At 42.8% G+C, this 18,447-nt stretch overlaps 2 protein-coding genes and 1 long non-coding RNA gene across 12 annotated transcripts in view; 2 read left to right on the forward strand and 1 right to left on the reverse strand.

Moving 5' to 3' along the window:
* The window catches only part of Ptgr2 (prostaglandin reductase 2), a 30,261-nt gene extending 20,780 nt beyond the window's left edge, over positions 1–9,481 (forward strand). For 3 of the 5 annotated variants that reach the window (XM_076551061.1, XM_076551062.1, XM_076551063.1), the window contains 3 exons: positions 176–263; positions 3,549–3,588; positions 7,534–9,481. In XM_076551061.1, coding sequence (XP_076407176.1) covers positions 176–263; positions 3,549–3,588; positions 7,534–7,610 — 205 coding nt within the window. In that variant the 3' untranslated portion in view covers positions 7,611–9,481. The remainder of the gene's footprint in view (positions 1–175; positions 264–3,548; positions 3,589–7,533) is intronic. The other 2 variants (XM_076551064.1, XM_076551065.1) reach the window with 1 other exon arrangement.
* LOC143268467 (uncharacterized) lies at positions 2,553–10,252 on the reverse strand. Of its 2 annotated transcripts, none has more exons than XR_013044412.1 (2): positions 10,118–10,252; positions 2,553–2,883 (listed from the first exon to the last, which is right to left on the reverse strand). It is a non-coding gene; the product is annotated as an uncharacterized LOC143268467 (long non-coding RNA). The 2 variants fall into 2 exon arrangements; XR_013044413.1 differs by having other exon boundaries at positions 10,027–10,152.
* Positions 10,253–10,508: 256 nt separating this feature from the next.
* Positions 10,509–18,447, forward strand: part of Znf410 (zinc finger protein 410) — a 29,196-nt gene continuing 21,257 nt past the window's right edge. For all 5 annotated transcript variants that reach the window (XM_076551055.1, XM_076551056.1, XM_076551058.1 and 2 more), the window contains exons 1-3: positions 10,509–10,642; positions 16,282–16,464; positions 17,728–17,863. In XM_076551055.1, coding sequence (XP_076407170.1) covers positions 16,432–16,464; positions 17,728–17,863 — 169 coding nt within the window. In that variant the 5' untranslated portion in view covers positions 10,509–10,642; positions 16,282–16,431. The remainder of the gene's footprint in view (positions 10,643–16,281; positions 16,465–17,727; positions 17,864–18,447) is intronic.

Genomic DNA, 18,447 nt, shown 5'->3' on the forward strand with positions numbered 1-18,447 from the left:
AACTATCTAGTCTTCAACTACATCAAAGACCTCAGAAGGATATAACATTACCTGAGAAATGAGAGAAGGATCTGCCTGCCCTGCTTCCCAAGTGCTGTGGTTAAAGGCATGTGCCCCCCCCCAGGTTCTCCCTCTTGAAATATTCTCTAATCATTCTTTCATTCTCTGCTTACAGAGAGAGATTTACCGTGTTAAATTACAGAGATAAATTTCAGCCAGGACTTCTGCAGCTGAGTCAGTGGTTTAAAGAGGGCAAGCTAAAGGTAAAACCTTTTTTGCTTTTTGAAAGCAGGTCTCATGTGGTTCAGGCTGGTTTCAGGCTGGTTGAACTTGGCAAGTAGCTGAAAATGATCTTGAACCCTTTGCCTCCTACTTCTGCCTCACTAGTGCTAGGATTATAGGCAGGCTCTATATCATGCCCAATTTATGTGGCGCTGGGCTTGAACCCAAAACAAACCAAGTACTCTACCAACAGAGCCACATCCTCAGTCCAAATTTCTATTAATTATAAAAGTATGTTTTTTTCTGGCCGGGCAGTGGTGGCGCACGCCTTTAATTCCAACACTCGGGAGGCAGAGGCAGTCGGATCTCTGTGAGTGTGAGGCCAGCCTGGTCTCCAAAGGGAGTTTCAGGAAAGGCGCAAAGCTACACAGAGAAACCCTGTCTCGAAAAATCAAAAACAAACAAACAAACAAAAAAAGTGTGTTTTTTCTGCCATTAGGCATACTTTTATTTTATTTGATTTTACTATAGCAAACATTTGTTTCATTACAAAAAATTCCTACAAAATATAGACTAGAGAATTGGCTCGGTGGTTAAGAGCACATTGCTCTTGCAGAGGACCCAAGTTTGTTTTCCAGCCTGTGTGTCAAGCTGCTCACCATTGATGGGAACTGCAGCTCCAGGGGTTCTGTGACCTTCTCTGGACCGCCTAAGCAACTGCACTCACGTGCACATACTCCCACAGAGACACACATTGACACATAATTTAAAAAGTTAATCTTTGAATAAAATTTTCTCCCAGATGACCATAGTCTGCTGAGTGAGAAACCCTTTTATTGCTCTTATGCAATACTTTATTAAGCTCAGGAGTAGAGGCTGCTCAGGGGTTAAGAGCACTTACTGCTTTTGCAGAGGACCTGGATTTCGTTCCTAGCTCCTTCATGGCTGCTACAAATTGTCCATAACTCTAGTTCCAGGGGATCCAGTAACCTCTTCTGGCCTCCCAGGGTACCAGGCACACAGTGGTGCATACATGTACGTACATACATACATACATGCATGCAGGCAAAACACACATAAAATAAAAATGAATCTTTTAAACAATTAATAAGCTTTACTTCCCATGAATTATTCACAAAATCAATAGGTATTTCTCCTGAAATCTAAATTTGTAATGTTCATTAATTTGACAAATATTTGTGGAATTGTACTTAGAAATCTGATTTCTTTTTTTCATTTTACATTATTTTTATATGCATGGATGTTTTGTTTACAGGAATGTTTGTTTACCACTTGCTTGTCCTGGTTTGTACAGAGGCCAGAAGAGAGTGTCAGATATTCTGGATCTGGAGTTACAAATGGTTGTGAGCTGCCATCTGGGGGCTGGGACTTGAACCTGTGTCCTCTGAAAGAATAGCCAGTGCTCTTAACCACTGATCCACCTCTCTGGCCCCAGAATTTGTGTTTTCTTTTTTTCCCCAATAACTTATATTTCATGTGCATTTGTATTTTACCTGAATGTTTGTCTGTGTAAAGGTGTCAGATTACCTAAAACTGGAGTTACAGTCAGTTGTGAGCTGGGAATTGAACCTGGTTCCTCTAGAAGAACAGACAGTGCTCTTAACTAATGAGCCATCTCTCCAGTCCCAAAATTGTTCTTTCTTAAAAGTCATGTAAGCACATGCCAGAATGTTCTTTGGATATTCTTTTTTTTTTTTAATGGGAATTTGTTCAATTTTATATAACTAGAATAAGTTGTTACTGCATTTTAGAAAGTACAGAACAATTGTAAATTCAGTAATACATTTATATTATTTTGGTTTCATATAACCTATTTTCTTATGATTTTTATAGATTTCAGTAAATGCCTTTTTTTTTTTTTTTTTTTTTTTTTTTTTTTGGTTTTGGTTTTTTTCGAGACAGGGTTTCTCTGTGTAGCTTTGCGCCTTTCCTGGAACTCACTTGGTAGCCCAGGCTGGCCTCGAACTCACAAAGATCCGCCTGCCTCTGCCTCCCGAGTGCTGGGATTAAAGGCGTGCGCCACCACCGCCCGGCTAGTAAATGCCCTTTTAATACTCATTTCCTTTGTGGTTATTCTGATTGGGCAAAATTAGAAGTTTTTTGTGTGTCCGTGTCCCCCCCCCCCCCCCCCCCCCCGACAGAGTTTCACTGTGTATGTAGCCTTAGCTGACTTGGAACTTGCTCTGTAGACCATACTGGCTTCAAACTCTGAGATCTGCCTGCCTCTGCTGCCCGAGTACTGGGATTAAGAGCATGTGCCACCACTGCCTGAAATTAGAAGTATTGGTAAAATTATTAAGGCCACTACATGTAGTTAAAAGGGAGGTTTATTTAGTGGTGTAACTTACAAATGAAGGGATAGGTAGGTTGCAGGGTCTGGGGGAAGGTGTGTCGCAGTCCTGCGGTGTTCTCTGGAGAACTCTGCTCAGTCTACCTCCACCATCCAGGGTCCAGGAACAGAGAGAAGCAGCGCATCCGCATCCGGATCTTGGGTCTTCAGGGTCCTCTCTTGGCCCCGCCTTGTAGGCGTGACAGTTACCGAAGCCTCAATGGGGGTTGGAACTTCCAGATCAAATCTGGAATGGCTACCCACTACATAGAAGTTTTTAACCTGGGATCCATATAAGATGTTCTTGAAACCTAAAAAAGATAGGCCAACTTGTATATGTGTACACTTATCTAATTTTTTTCCAAAGGGTGGATATGGACTGAGTGTGTAACTTGGTAGAGTACTTGCTTAGCCTGATGAAGCCTAGTCTACCCTAGCAGGATAAAAAAAGTGGCACAGGCCTGTCATCAGAGTACTTGGGAGGTGGGGGCAGGAGAGGATCATAAATTCAAGATCGTTCTCAGCTATGTAGCCTGTACAGTTTGTTTAAGACTAGACGGGGGTGGGGGTAGCAGAGAGATGGCTTACTGAGTGTGGACACTAGTGGATGAACTGAGTTGATCCCCAGAACCCATGTGGTAGAAAAGTAGAAAGAACGGAGCTGGGCATGGAAGTTTATGCCTTTAAACCCAGCAGTAGGGAGGAAGAGGCAGTCTGAGCTCTGCATTTGAGGTCTACAGAATGAATACCAGGTGTCCTCTGACTTCTACATGCATGCTGTGACATGTACATTCACCATAAAAACAAATAAAATGTAAAAAAACCTTTTTTTAAACAATCAGACAACAGGAATATAGGATTAGGATTTTATTGAAAAATGGAGGCTACCCATTTTTCTACTGTATACAAAGTTCTATATCTATTGCTTCCTTTTATAGAAACCATTAACCCTAAATCTAGCTATTTTGATTCACAGATCAAAGAGAGTGTAATAAATGGATTGGAAAACATGGGAGGTAAGATGAATAAAGATTTATTCTATACATGTGCTAAATGCATGTATTGATTTTTCTTTTAATGCTACTTTTCAGCTGTTCTAGAGAATGAACCTATGGCCTGTTTCATGTTAAAGAAACACACATTACCACTGTGCTAAACCCTACCCACCCCCACCCTCTTCTCCTTTGTGGAGACACTGAGGATCTCTGTTAACTGAAACTGAAAGACTGTGCTTTTGTTTATGCAGTGATGGAGAATTGAACCTGGAGCCTTGTGCATGCTAGGCATGCCCTCTAAGACTGAGCTATATCTTCTTTCCCTTGTTTTGTTTTTTCTCTTTTTTTGGAGGGAAGGGGGTGGAGCAGAGCTTTCCTGAGACTGGGTCTTGTGTAGCCCTGGTTGGCTTTGAATTTGATTGGTAGCTGAGGCTGACCTTAAATTCCTGCCCTCCCAAGTGCTGGAATTACAGGCATTTGCCACCACACCCATCTTATTATCTTGTAATAACTTATTGCTGGGGCTTTGGATGTAGGCTAGTTGGTAGAGTGCTTGTCTGCCATGAATGAAGCCATGTACAAAGCATGTATATTAGCAACCACTGTAACTCAGAACTCAGACGGTAGAGGCAGTACGATCAATTTAAGATCGTTCTCAGCTAATGAGACGGTCTCAAAATAAATAAAAATAAAAATAAATAAAATAAGCCTGGTGGTGATGGTGCATGCCTTTAATCTCAGCACTCCAGAGGTAGATGCAGGTAGATCTTTGAGTTTGAGGCCAGCCTGGTCTATGGATCGAGTTCCAGAACAGCCAAGGCTACACACAGAGAAATCTTGTCTCAAAAAAAAAAAAAAAACCCAATAAATGAACAAATAAACAAACAAATAAATATTATTTCTGTGAAACTGCCCCTATATATGTAGGTTTCCTTATATATTGAAATCAAACACCATAAGAGTTCACTTTAGTGATATTTAATATGTGTATTAGTTACTTTTTCATCACTGTGATAAAATACCTGAAACCAAATTTTAGGGAGGAATTATTTTGCTCATGATTTTAGAGCTCAGGTCATGGTCACTTGGCCCCATGCACTTGGGTAGGGTAGATCATCCTGGTACTGGAGTACATGAAGGTAGTCTTCACATCATGGTGGACAGGAAACAGAGGAAGACAGGAAGAGGAAGGGTCCAACTCTACTGACCTATTTTCTCCAGCTAAGTTCCACTTCTTAAAGTTTCCAGAACCTCCTAAAGTAGTACCACTAGCTGAGGACCAAGCACTTAAAACTGAGGGAGCTTGTTCAAGACGTTTCATATTCAAAGTATATCAAGATGTAGTTTGCACATTTCATACATTATATGTATCTTTTTGGTTTCTTAGACAGCTTATAAAAATATAAGGACTATGAGCGCCGGGCGGTGGTGGCGCACGCCTTTAGTCCCAGCACTCGGGAGGCAGAAGCAGGCGGATCTCTGTGAGTTCGAGGCCAGCCTGGGCTACCAAGAGAGTTCCAGGAAAGGCGCAAAGCTACACAGAGAAACCCTGTCTCGAAAAAACAACAACAACAACAACAAAAATATATATATATATATATATATATATATAAGGACTATGAAAGCTTTATAGGCATTAGGTAACTTTTCAGATTAAATGTTTCTTGTAGACAGACTTTCTTTTTTTTTTTTTTTTTTTTTTTGGTTTTTCGAGACAGGGTTTCTCTGCGTAGCTTTGCGCCTTTCCTGGAGCTCACTTGGTATCCCAGGCTGGCCTCGAACTCATAGAGATCCACCTGGCTCTGCCTCCCGAGTGCTGGGATTAAAGGCGTGCGCCACCACCGCCCGGCTTGTAGACAGACTTTCTTTTCTGCCTCCAGCTCCAAATAAAGACATGGAAACTTATTAATTATGAAATATTGGCCTTTAGCTTAAAACTTAAATTAACCCATCTACATTAATCTGTGTTCTGTCACGTGGTGTTAACCTCTTTTATCTTGCACTTTCTGTTTCTTCTCCATTTGCCTGGTGACTCCACCCTTCTTCCCAGAGTCCTCTCTATCCCCAGAAGTCCCACCTAACCTCTTCCTGCCTAGCTATTGGCCATTCAGCTCTTTATTAAACTAATCAGAAGGTGCCTTGGCAAAGACACATCTTTACAGTGTCACAAACAAATATTCTGCAACAGTTTCTCAGACATAAGATTAATCAAATTTCTAAATTCTATTTTTGTTTTTGGCCTAACATAGACTTTCAAATGAAAAGGCTTAAATCAAACTGATTTTTTTTCCTTTTTCAAAAAAAAAATTAATATATTTCCAAACCAGTATTTTGTATCAACATAAATTTTACTCATTTGGCTTAACAAGTAGATACTGTATTTACTCAATAAAACTAGTTAAGTTTCTAAAATTTTGAATTATTTAAAATTGTTTCGCTGACATTTTAGCCCCATATTTATTTGCCTTTACTCTTCAGCTTCTGTACCTTTTTATGGATACTTGTTAGATATTTCCAGTTTATTTATTTATTTTTTTTAAAGATTTATTTATTATACATACAATGTTCTGCATGTGTCCCTGCAGGCCAGAAGAGGGCACTAGATCTCATTACAGACGGTTGTGAGCCACCATGTGGTTGCTGGGAATTGAACTCAGGACCTCTGGGATAACAGCCAGTGCTCTTAACCGCTGAGCCATCTCTCCAGCCCCTATTTCCAGTTTAAATAGCAGTAGGGTTTTTGTTGGTTTTCAGTCTTTTTGAGGCCAGGTCTCATGCAGTCAAGGCTAGTTGTTCTGATCTTCCTGCCCCAGGACCCAGAGGTGAAAACCACAGTCCTGGTTTATGAAGTGCCGGGTGTTTAGCCGGAACCTCTTGAATGGAATTTACCAGATTAGCTGTACCCAGCCCAACAATAGTCTTCAGAATGCAGTTGGATTGCTTTGTATTCTACTTGTATCTGTTGTTTGCATTTGTTTGAAACTTGGTCTCCTCTTTTCTCCCTTTTCCTTCTCTCACATTCCAAAACACATTAACTCTTGAGGCCAGGTTGGGGCAGGTCCCCAACTTACAAGCTTAGTGTGCAGATGGAATATTTCCCCAAGTTTCTAAGATACAGTATATCTGAGGGAGGCAAGTGTGTGCTTTCTCCTACCCTACTCTTTTTGGGTGTTTTTGAGTCTATGTCCTAGATGGCCTTGAACTCATGATCCTCTGGCCTTAGCTCATGCTGGGATTACATGCATACACCATCAGAGTTTCCTTCTGTTTCCCTATTGGCACCACATACATGTTGTACACTTACATACATGCAGGCAAAACACTCGTACAAATAAAATGAATCTTTTGTGTGTGTCTTGCCTGCATACATGTATGTACACTACATGTATGCTTAATGTTCATAGAGTTCAGAAGAGTGTTGGCTCCCCTACAGCTGGTGCTAGGAACAGGACTGATTGTGAGTCACCACATGGGTGCTTAGTAGATATGTGTGTATGTGTGGAGAGAGAGAAAGAGAGAGAGAGAGAGAGAGAGAGAGAGAGAGAGAGAGAGAGAGAGAGAGAGAAAGTAAGCCCCCCCCCCCCACACACACACAGGGTTTCTCTATGTAGCCTTGGCTGTTCTGGAACTCACTCTGTAGACTAGGCTACCCAGAACTCACAGAGACTCACAGAGATCCACCTGCCTCCTGAGTGCTGGGATTAAAGGTGTGTGCCACCACCTGACCCAGTGATTTTTCTTTTTAGATTTATTTTTTGCCAGGGTGGTGGTGGCACATGTCTTTAATCTCAGCACTTGGAAGGCAGAGGCAGGTAGACCTCTGTGAGGTTGAGAAACTCTGTCTCAAAAAAAAAGGAAGAAAAATCACTTAAGAAATTATTCAAACTAATTTTGTATGTGAGACTGCCTAACAAATATATAGTAACATTTCTCTTTTCAGACAACCTCTTTTTTTTTTTTTTCCAGTTGCATTCCAGTCCATGATGACCGGAGGCAACACAGGGAAGCAGATCGTCTGCATTTCAGAAGATTCTTCTCTGTAGTCTTTGTGTACCTTCGTCAAGGAAACCCTACATCTTCTACTTTGCACAGAGATTCTTAAGATACATTTAAGAAAGAATCTTACAGTGGATAGTTCTTGATTTAAGTGTGATTACAATATTTTCTTAATTGCATAACCTTTTTATCTTCAATATCATATTACATGTGGTTGCTAACCATAATACAGTGGTTCTCAAACACCTGTGGGTTGTGCCCCCCCTGGGGGTCACATATCAGATATCCTGCATATCAGATATTTACATTACAATTCATAACAGTAGCAAAACTAGAGTTATGAAGTAGCAGTGGAATAATTTTATGGTTGGGGTCACAACATAAGGAACTGTATTAAAGGGTGCAGCATTAGGAGGGTTGAAAACCATTGCTACAATAGATTGAAGTTAGTTTCATCTGTTTTCCCCTTTTTTATTTTATTTTTGAGACAGAATCTCAATATGAAGTCCACAATGGCTTCAAACTTGTGATTCTTCTGGCCCTGCCTCTTGAGTGCTGGGATCACAGGCATGCCTGATTTATTTTTCTTATGATAATAAACTAGTAATAGTAATTATTTTGGACATGGGCCTATTAGTGTAATTCAGGCTGGACTGGACTGATTCCTCAGGTTCCTCACTGCCAATATCTCTGGGATTCCAGGCATGTGTTACTCACTATACTTGGCTAATTTTGTTTGTTAAAACTAATGTTATATATATTTGTATCAAATATTTTAAAACCCCTGGATAGTTAATAGGATTGTTAATGGATCATCTGTATACACCTTTAAATTATTTTTAAAACTGAGTAAACATTCTAGTAATTCTAAATTCAGAAGCAGTTAACATTTTTTGAACTGGGGAAATTTTTAACATTATTCTTAAAGTGAGAGTATTAGAATTGAGGTGAGCTTTCTATATTTTATATGGAAGAGAGACTTTAAAAATCTTTATGTACCAATGTGTCTGTCTGTGCACCACATGCATGCCTGTTGCCTGCAGAGGCCAGAAGAGGGCATTGGATCCCTTGGAACTGGAGAATTGTGAGCCACCATGTGGGTGCTGTGTTCTTGAATGCAGGTCCTTTGGTAGAGCAGCAGGTGCTCTTAACTGCAGAGCCATCTCTCCAGCCTGCCAAAAGCGAGGCTTGGGATAGTATAAATACATAGGGTGGGGGCAGCATTGGGAGGATCAGATTGTGGACCGGTTATGGGGAAGAAGAGCAGAAGAGCTGGTTGGGAGCAGTGTGAAAAGATAATGAAGTCAGTAGAGTTGATGGGAAGCTCAAGAGACCAGATCTGTACCCAGAAGATGATCTGTTTGTATTCTGCCAAATGACTGTGTAGCATGTCTAAAAAAGCTTGTGTTTACTGTAGGAAATTTTTTTGTGACAGTCTGTTATGTAGTTTGCTATGTAATCCAGGCTGGCCTGGAACTTAAAGATCTCCACCTGCCTGACTACCTCCAGAGTGCTAGTGTTAAAGGCCTGTACTTTGGGACACTTTGGAAAGCAAATAGATATAAACATCACTTGGAATTTCATTGATTAAAGTGGGTTGGGTGAGTGATCAGGGCAGAACACTGCTCAGTATTCTAGGGACCTTGGGGTTAATCCCCAATAGCAACCCCCATTCCCAAGAAGCCCCCAGTAAAAAAAGCTTCAGGAAATGATAGGACTAAGTAAATTAACAAATGGTTGTAGACATGAGTATTCCAGATATATTGATGTATCTCATTTGTCATATTAATTGTAACTCAACCTTTGGAAAAGTAAAACCGAAGGTGTTTTCTGAGTGTGATTTATGGCCACTTTTTTACACAGCCAATGTACTTTATAGGTGACACTTGCAATAAACATATTCAAGTTGTATTAGTAATCACTCAATCCAGTTTTGCATCCGTCTAACCTTGTTCTACATACTTGCCCTGGACTAGTTTTTCTTTGGGGGGGGGGGTCTTTTTAATTCTTAGACTTGAGGACTTTTAACTCCTAGTAAACATCTCCTTGCCACCCCGAGGTTTTCTTCAGATACTATGCAGTCCTCAAACAGGATTACAGCCTTGCTCCTCTGTGCCCAGCGCGAAACTGTGTCCCGATGAATTCATTTCACCCGGAACGCCCAGAATGTTTTGTACCCAAACTGCTACTCCCTAGCTCGTTTAGGCTCCTGGTTGATCTCTAAACATGAAAACAAACGCCTTACGAGAACATTAATTCCCACGGGCACTATCTTTAATCCCTTACTCTTATGTGTGCCACGTCCTGAGGGTTTGTTGTGTTTTTGACAGAGTCTCACTACGCAGCCCTCGCTGTCCTAGCTGTCCTAGGGTGCTGGGATTACAGGACTGTGCCACCACCCCAGGACTTGACATTTCACGCAGTCAGTCAAACTCAAAAGTTCCATCTAGTACTGTTATTCACCTCGGAACTCGGGTATAGCCCTCAGTCAGGACACCCAAGATCTCTGGGAGTTCTTAAATGCCCCCAAAGCTGTACGTGTCTACATTCATACCCAGTCCAGTGGGCAGTGCGGGGCTGGATTGTGCAGGTCCCTCCTGGGGCCGTGAAGATTTCAGGTCCTCTTCATGGAGACTTTTGGTGCTTCTCGTCCCCTGTATCAGAACTCGGCTCCGGAGAACGGTGCCCACCGGTTCACTGCCGCGGCCGCACACATCCCCCTCGGCGGGAAGGCGGTGACGTCACGGCTAGACGGCCCTGACCTGGTTTCAGACTTGGCGGACCCGAGCGTCCCGGAGGGCAGGGGGGCGGGGGCGGGGTGCCGCCGCTCGCCCGCCGGCCGGAGACCAGCGCGGGTGTGAGGGGAGGTGGAGATCCGCCCGGGCAGCGGCCGGGGGGTCAGCCCTTCGGCCCGAGGAACCCCCGAGGGGCGCAGAAGAAAGCGAGGGGGTATGCTCGTGGGGGGGTGGCCAAACTTCCTGTCCCGCTCTGGAGCTGCTTCCGGCGGGAGCCGGAAGACGCCGTGTGTGGACGGAATTCGGGACTGACTGACGGACGGCCAGCTGCCCTGGACTGGAAGGTGAGCTCCGGGCTGGGGCTGGCCACACCCGCTCGGCTAGGTGGTCCCGGAGAGGAAGGAACCCACGGCGGGCTTTGGGGCTCCAGAGGCGAGTTTGCCCCCGAAGGGCACAAGGAAGCCGCCCCCACTTGGGCTTCCCCCCGGCGTCTGGCGGGCTGGGAGCGACCGGTCCGGAGCCCCGCGGCTCCGGCCCCCCCCACCTCTCGGGATTCGGGGGGGGCACTGTTTTGGTTCCTAGGCTTGTTTTTGCAGGAAGGTGCTTGGGAGCCGGGTTGCCCCCAGTGAAGCGGAGTTAGCGCGTCCCCGGGGCGGAGGCTCCGGACTGCACCCGCAGCCGGGCCTGCCCGCGGACCTTCGGGCCTGCCACTGAGACCTTTGTGCTGGCGGCAAGGGTTGCTAGCGGTGCCCTGCCGGCCTTCCGGCCAGAGCCTGCGTCCACTCACTTCCTTGGTCTGGAAAGGGACGCCTGATGACCAGGGCTGGACCTCTGGTGTCCCCTCTGCCTGCCACTTGAGGCCCGTGTGGGGGCAGCGAGTGTTCGTAGTCGGGGTGGGTTTTGCCCATTGAACTCGTCCTCCGAAGTTTCTCAGAAGAGGATCCAGTTCGTTGATTAAACTTTATCCCACTTGCGCATGAGGCTCTGAAATGTACTTAGGTACCATTTGGGAGTTAAATATTATTGAGATGGGATGCAGAGTTCATACTTTTACATCAGACGTTGGCACAGGGGCCAGTGTGACAATATGCAAAGAGAAGGAAAAATATTGGGAAGATGGACAATTCTTGGTGTTTGGCATTGAGAAATTACACTTTGTCTTATCGTAGTGTATTATCAGAAGATGTAGGCTCTAATTGAAGCTTTGACCTTGTAGGTGTCAAATTTGGGGTACATTCTGCAATTTGTAGTTTCTTTGAGGGGGGTATATCAGTGAAGAGGTTTACCCTCATGTATTTGAACATTATTCTGAGATACTAAGCTTTGAGTTTGAAGGGTGACAAACATTCTTGTGTTTTGGAAAAATAATGAGCGTTTGGGTAAAAGATAGATTGGAAAGGGTAATTTTTTTGTTTTTGGACTTTTGAGACATGGTTTCTCTGTGTAGCCCTGACTCTCCTGGAACTTGCTCTGTAGATCAGGCTGGCCTCAAACGCACAGAGATCCACCTGCCACTATCTCCTGAGTGAGAGTGACGTTTAAAGGCAAGGTGACCAGTTAGAAGCTTTTGTTAATAGTGTAGTTGGGGGGGGGGAGTGTAATTGAAAGATACCGAGAAATCTAAACAGCATCACAGTAGGAGTAAGTGACTTGGGGAATTCATTAATGCCTGGGATTATTTAAACACGGAGAGTGAGAGATACTGCTAGAGAGAATTTCCAGCTGAGTGGGAAAGAAGATTGGGCAATAAATAAAAGGGATAATTCAAGAAGAACAGGTTTGGCAGGGGAGATGATAATCTGGGTTTGGATGTGGTTTGAAATGCTGATGGATATATATGTGGAATTACTCAGCAAGTAAGTCATGTGAAGGTTTGGAATTCAAAAGAAAAAAGTAAAGGGGCAGGGAATTGGGTATCATTTGTCAATGTTGGGTATCCTCTGTCTGAATGTTTATCCATTGCTTTTTATGTGCTCACAGGGAAAAGTGTATGAAGTCCTTCAAACTCCTGGTAATGACTACTTTAGAAGTGGATAGTGACTTCAGGGTTTCTTTTGGGAAAATGTAAAATTAGCCAGGCTTGGTGGTACACACCTTCAGTCTCAGTACTGGAAGGTGTAAGCAGGAGGGACCAGAAGTTCAAGGCCAGCCTCAGAAACAGAGCGTTCCAGGACAGCCTGGGCTGTGCAGTAGCCTGTCTGAGCCCTCCCGCCCCCCAAAAAACAAGCACAGACAAAACTGGTTGTGTATGTAATTGCACGACTGTGAATATACTAAAGACAATTTAATTGTACTTTTCAAAATGTGTGAGAGTGGAATCTGGAAAGATGGCTCAGCAGTTAAGAGCACTTGTTGCTCTCGTAGAGGCCTCCAACTCCTAGAGATATGCTTATCTCTGCTTCCCAGAGTGCTGGTATTAAAGTGTGTGCCACCATGTCTGGCCCAAAATTTATTTTCTTGGAAAGATTTGCATTGCAAGAAAAAAATTTGCATTGGGGCTCTTGAAAGCGGTTAACCAGGTAATGGAATTGGAACTAGCAGTGAACCTAGCTTATGCACTTGCCATGGTACGACTGCTAGCTTGTTAGTGTGCTTAGCAAGTTCTGTGACAGACGACATCCACATAGAACACTTGATAAACCACTGTGCTCTAGCACAGTGTTTTCTCTTCGTTCTGAAATAGGATCTTGCTGTAAGCCGAAAACTCCCTAGTCTGATGCTTCAGTCTCCCCATGGCTGAGATTACAGGTGCCTGCCACCACACCTGGTTCTTGAACAGGCTCCTGAGAGTTCAACCCCTTCTAGTGCATTCTGCTTTATTTGTTCATTAAGTACCCATACAAGCCACAAATTTTGGCACCAGGATTGTATGGCTGAATTCAGTTACAATGTACATACTATAGATGTCCCAGGATAGTTTTACTTGTTTTCCAAGAGTATTAAAATGAAAACACTAAAATAAAAAGATGTAGTAGGTGACACCCGAGGGTCTGTGAATTGTCTTATTTCTTAGTGACTCTGCAATTCAAGAATCTCAAAGTTGGATGCACTTTAATAATAACCTGAACAAACATTTGGTAATTTCTTGGCTTGTTATGTGAGCTGGAATTGAGGGAGAGGAATTGCTAAGCCCTTGAAATTTAAGATCAAATTTAGATGTAATCATTCCCTGTTTGTGCCAACTTGCTTATGCAGCTTAATAACTTCATCAAGTGATTTATTGAACCTTATTGAACCTTGGTTTCTTCCTCTCATGAGGATGAGTGGATAAACCATATTAAGCTATTGTAGTGTTTGAGGAAGAAAAATGTATGTAGAAAGAAAAGTTGGGCATTTATGATCCTTTTTTATGTAATATGTAAAAGAAACATTTTATATATCTTGTAGACTGGATTGCAGGCTGCTATTTGCATCAACACACAAAACTTTAATTTCAGTATTTTTTCTAAAAATTGGGTGTGTTTATTTTGGGTGTGTTTATTTGTGTGCGCACGCGTGTGGGGGTCGGAGGAGAACTTGTGAGAGTTGGCTCTCTGTCTGTCACATGGTCCTGGGGATTGCATTGAGGTTGTCAGGCATGGTGGCCACCTTCACAGATTGACCCATCTTACAGGCTCTAATTCCAAGTATTTCTTTTCTCCTTTTTGTTTTTCTTTTTAATTTATTTAATTTTAAATATTTTATGTGCATTGGTGTAAGGATGTCAGGTCTCCTGGAACTGGAGTTGCAGACAGCTGTGAGCTGCCATGTGGGTGCTGGGAATTGAACCTGGGCCCTCTGGAATAATAGCCAGTGCTCTTAACCACTGTGCCATCTCTCCAGCCCTTCTTTTTGTTTTTCAACACAGGGTTTCTCTGTGTAGTTCCAGAAATCACTCTGTAGACCAGGCAGAGATGTGTCTGCTTCTGCCTCTGCCTCCTGAGTACAGGAATTAAAGGCATGCACCACCACCGCTTGGCTTCCACTATTTATTTTCTCTTCTTTTTTTGGGGATGAGGTATTTGAGACAAGGTTTCTCTGTGTCGTTTTGGTGCCTGTGCTGGCTCTCACTCTGTAGACCAGGCTGGCCTCGAACTCACAGGGATCCTTCTGGCTCTGCCTCCCAAGTGCTGGGATTAAAGGCATGTGCCACTGCCGCCTGGCTCCAGTATTTTTTAATGTCTTAGTCTAACTTTCCAGTCTACCATGATATTTATGGAAAACTTCCATCCTAGGTACATTGTTTGCTGTCTTTATGGATAGCAGTACTCCTAATTGTATCAGCAATTAAACCAAATTAAGTGAATTCATGTGCCAAAGTACTGGGATGGAGGGGAGTTAAGCATGAGCTTTTGGCTTGGGGACTAGCAAGGTCTGTTCTTAGCATGGATAGACCTTAGGTTCAGTCTCCAGTGGTGGCCAAGGAAGGAGAGAAGATGAGAGGGAGGAGGCGTGAAAATGAATCGATTGCTTCTGTGTCCTAAGAGCTCTGCATTTGGGAAGTCCTTGACAGCCCACCTCACCCCTGTTGTGCTGGCCAGTGCACTCAGAGCACTGACTGTCACATGCTGTGTGTGTGCTCTGCAGTTGAGTTACACCTCTAGACCTGAGAAAGCATCACTGTCCCATGTCCACTCCCTACACCCCCCCACCCCACCCCCCACCCCCGGGTCTGGTTGTGATTTGCTGTAGCGCCCAGGCTTCCTGAGTGTTGAGGTTCCACATGTACATCACCTTGCCCTGCTAGGCTTATGTTTTACATATTATCAGAACAGCATAATTACCTTTTAGAACCAAGAAAAGAAAAGTGAAGTCATACTAGTTACATCAGTGTGAATTTCTTTTTACTTTTTCTTATGCATGTTGTAATTAGTGTTAAAGTGGAAAATAGATTTGCAATCAGTTGTCTTTGTTGTGTGGGTTTCACAATCTGTGTGTGTGTGTGTGTGTGTGTGTGTGTGTGTGTGTGTGTGTGGTGTTGTGAATCAAACCCAGGTCTTTGCACATGCTAGGCAAATGCTCTACCACCAAACTACATCCCCAGCCAGAACAGTATTTTGAAGTAACAATGCCATATCTAATGAGCCATGTCCTATAGTGTGTGTGTGTGTGTGTGTGTGTGTGTGTGTGTGTGTGTGTGTTGGGTTTTCTAAAAGGTAATTGTGTATTGCTTCCACTTTTTTTGTCTTATATTTTTGAGGAGCATCTTTGGGAATATAGCTTTTCTGTATTTAAGACCTTTTTATAGCCAGGTGTGGTAATATCTGTAATCCCAGCACTCAGGAGGAAGAGGTAGGAGAATTCGTTGACAGTTGGAGGCCAACTTGATCTATGTGAATTTCAGACCAGTCAGGGCTAGATAGCAAGATTCCATCTTAAAAAAAAAAAAAAAAAAAAGACCTTCATTAGAAGGAGCAACTTTGTAGGGACTGAAGAAAACGGCTCAGTGGTTAAGAACACTTGCTGTTCCTGCAGAGAACCAGAGTTTGGTTGCCAGCGTCCACATGGGGTTGCTTACAACCACCTGGAACTCCATGGAGCTCCAGGAGAATCTGATCCCTCTATTGAAACCTGTGGACACTTGGAGACACATCGAGATACACATGCATGAAATAAAAATAAAAATTGAAAGAGAAGTAGAGCCGGGCTGTGGTGGCTCACGCCTTTGATGCCAGTTCTTGGAAGGCAGAGGCAGGCGGATCTCTGTGAGTTCGAGGCCAGCCTGGTCTACAGAGTGAGTTCCAGGACAGGCTCCAAAACTACACAGAGAAACCCTGTCTTGAAAAACCAAAAAAAAAAAAAAAAGGTAGAAATAGTTTATCAAAGCATAACACTTTTATAGGTTTTGATGCTTACTGGGCTTGTTCTATTTTAAAACAAGTGTTATAGGCTGAATTCTTAGTCTGCTTATGATTTTCAGATATAAAGGTGTGCCTGTGTTTATTTAGCTACGTTTTCCCACTGCTCTTAATGCTGTGTCTTTCTCTTTTTTTCCCTATTTTAGGTTAAATTGATTACCAGCCTAGTTCAGCACCTTACAGGAAAAGCATAATGTTTCTTAAAGGGATATGAGTTTAACAGGAAGGTGTCATTGACTCTGGATTAGATTTGAACCTGCCCCCCGAACAGCTGCAGGATTTCAGAAGCTGAATCAATGTTATCAGATGAGTTAGAGTCCAAACCAGAGGTGAGCCCACTTGGCGGTTTTCAGAGTTCGTTCTGAGTCCGTGGGTCAGGAGGACAACGCTCGTGACTTCATAGTAAACATTTTTTACTTTGTGAGCCAAGCGATTTTTACTGCAACTCATAGTTTACAGTTTTTCTGTTACTGAATGTTTTCTCAAGATTGCACTGTTCTGTTTCTATCTGTTGTGGATTTTTTTCCATTTGCTATTTAAGTATTTAATGAAATACTAAGGTGCTTATATGGTAAAATATTTTTTATCCCTAAAATGAATTTATATGATATACTTGTGGTATATATGTATATATGTATATATTTATTTACACAAATTGTTAATCTTTTTTTTTTTTTTTTGGTTTTTCAAGACAGGGTTTCTCTGTGTAGCTTTGCGCCTTTCCTGGAACTGGCTTTGGAGACCAGGCTGGCCTCGAACTCACAGAGATCCGCCTGGCTCTGCCTCCTGAGTGCTGGGATTAAAGGCATGTGCCACCACCGCCCGGCCAAAACAAATCTTTTTTTTTTTTTTTTAAGATTTATTTATTATGTATACAGTGTTTTGCCTGCATGCCAGATCTCATTACAGATGGGTGTGAGCCACCATGTGCTTGCTGGGAATTGAACTCAGGACCTCTGGAAGAGCAGTCAGTGCTCTTAACCACTGAGCCATCTCTCCAGCCTGTTAATCTTGTATATAATTGAAAATATTTTCTTTCTGAAAATTCCTGGGAGATTTAAGCATTTTATAATTTCATTCATTTTCCCACCTTAATTTTAGTAAATCTGTGTTCCATAATAGGAAAGTCATCAAATTTGAAGTCATTACTTAATTTTGAAGACTGGAACTTTTAAATAGTTATGTCATCTCAGACAAGTCAGTGTTTTCAGATTTATTTCTCATTTGTAAAATACATGTTCACCTAGGAATTTACTATAAGGATTAATGAACCACTACCCAGGACAATGCTTTGTAAAATGTAGTCAATGTAATGCAGTTGATTTAATAAAACAAACAAACAAACAAACAAAAAAAAAAACTCATCATTTTAAAATACACTTGGTAGAAAATGACAGATTAACTTAATTATATAAATCAACCATTCTGTAGAACCAACCCCTTGATGAATGTAGTTGGTCTAGTTTTTCTGTGTCTGTGGCTGAGACCAGGGACAAGACTGAATTATGCCATCGCTTGTTTGGTGACTTTAAAAGTTGACATTCATTCCTAGCAACCTCTGTTTCTCAGTGTTGCTTTTTTTCCCTCCTCAGCTCCTGGTACAGTTTGTTCAGAATACCTCCATCCCCCTGGGACAAGGGCTAGTAGAATCAGAAGCTAAAGACATCACTTGCTTATCCCTCCTTCCAGTGACCGAGGCCTCAGAATGCAGTCGGCTAATGTTACCAGGTAAAATACATTCACTACAGATAGGACAAAGAAGTCTTTTGAGTTTAGTCTACTCTGTGGCAAGGGTAGAGTGGATAATCTGATTTTAAAGTAAAATCTAAGAGTCATGGAAGAAAGCGACCACAGAAGTCATAAGTGTCTAAGTAGTTTAAACCTTGGGAGTAAGAATGAAAGTGAGACAGAGAGGCCACTGTAGCACCGTGGGACTCCTTTTGAAGTCACAGTATCAGGCAAGAGGCCTGCAGAGGAAGGAATGCTAAGGTAGAGTGTTTAGATGAGTGCCAGCATGGTTCGGAGGCCTGAGACCCAGGGAAACCTGCGTGGTAAAGGCCCCTAAGAGGCCAGGGAGACAGACCGAAAGGACTTGGTTAACATTGGCAGAGAAAGGGTGAGGAGCCAGGCTGCAGGGATGGAGGTCATGGTATAAAGTCTAGTATCTTGGGGGATTTTGTTTGTTTGTCTTGTTTTTGAGATGGTCTGGCTGTGTAGCCCTGACTGGCCTGAAACTCAGTGGTCTGCGGGCTTCTGCCTCTGCTGGGATTAAAGGCTGTGTCCTACCACTGGCCCTATACAATAGTTTAACA

Source organism: Peromyscus maniculatus, chromosome 14 (assembly GCF_049852395.1).
Source record: "Peromyscus maniculatus bairdii isolate BWxNUB_F1_BW_parent chromosome 14, HU_Pman_BW_mat_3.1, whole genome shotgun sequence".
In the NCBI taxonomy this organism is placed as follows: Eukaryota; Metazoa; Chordata; class Mammalia; order Rodentia; family Cricetidae; genus Peromyscus; species Peromyscus maniculatus.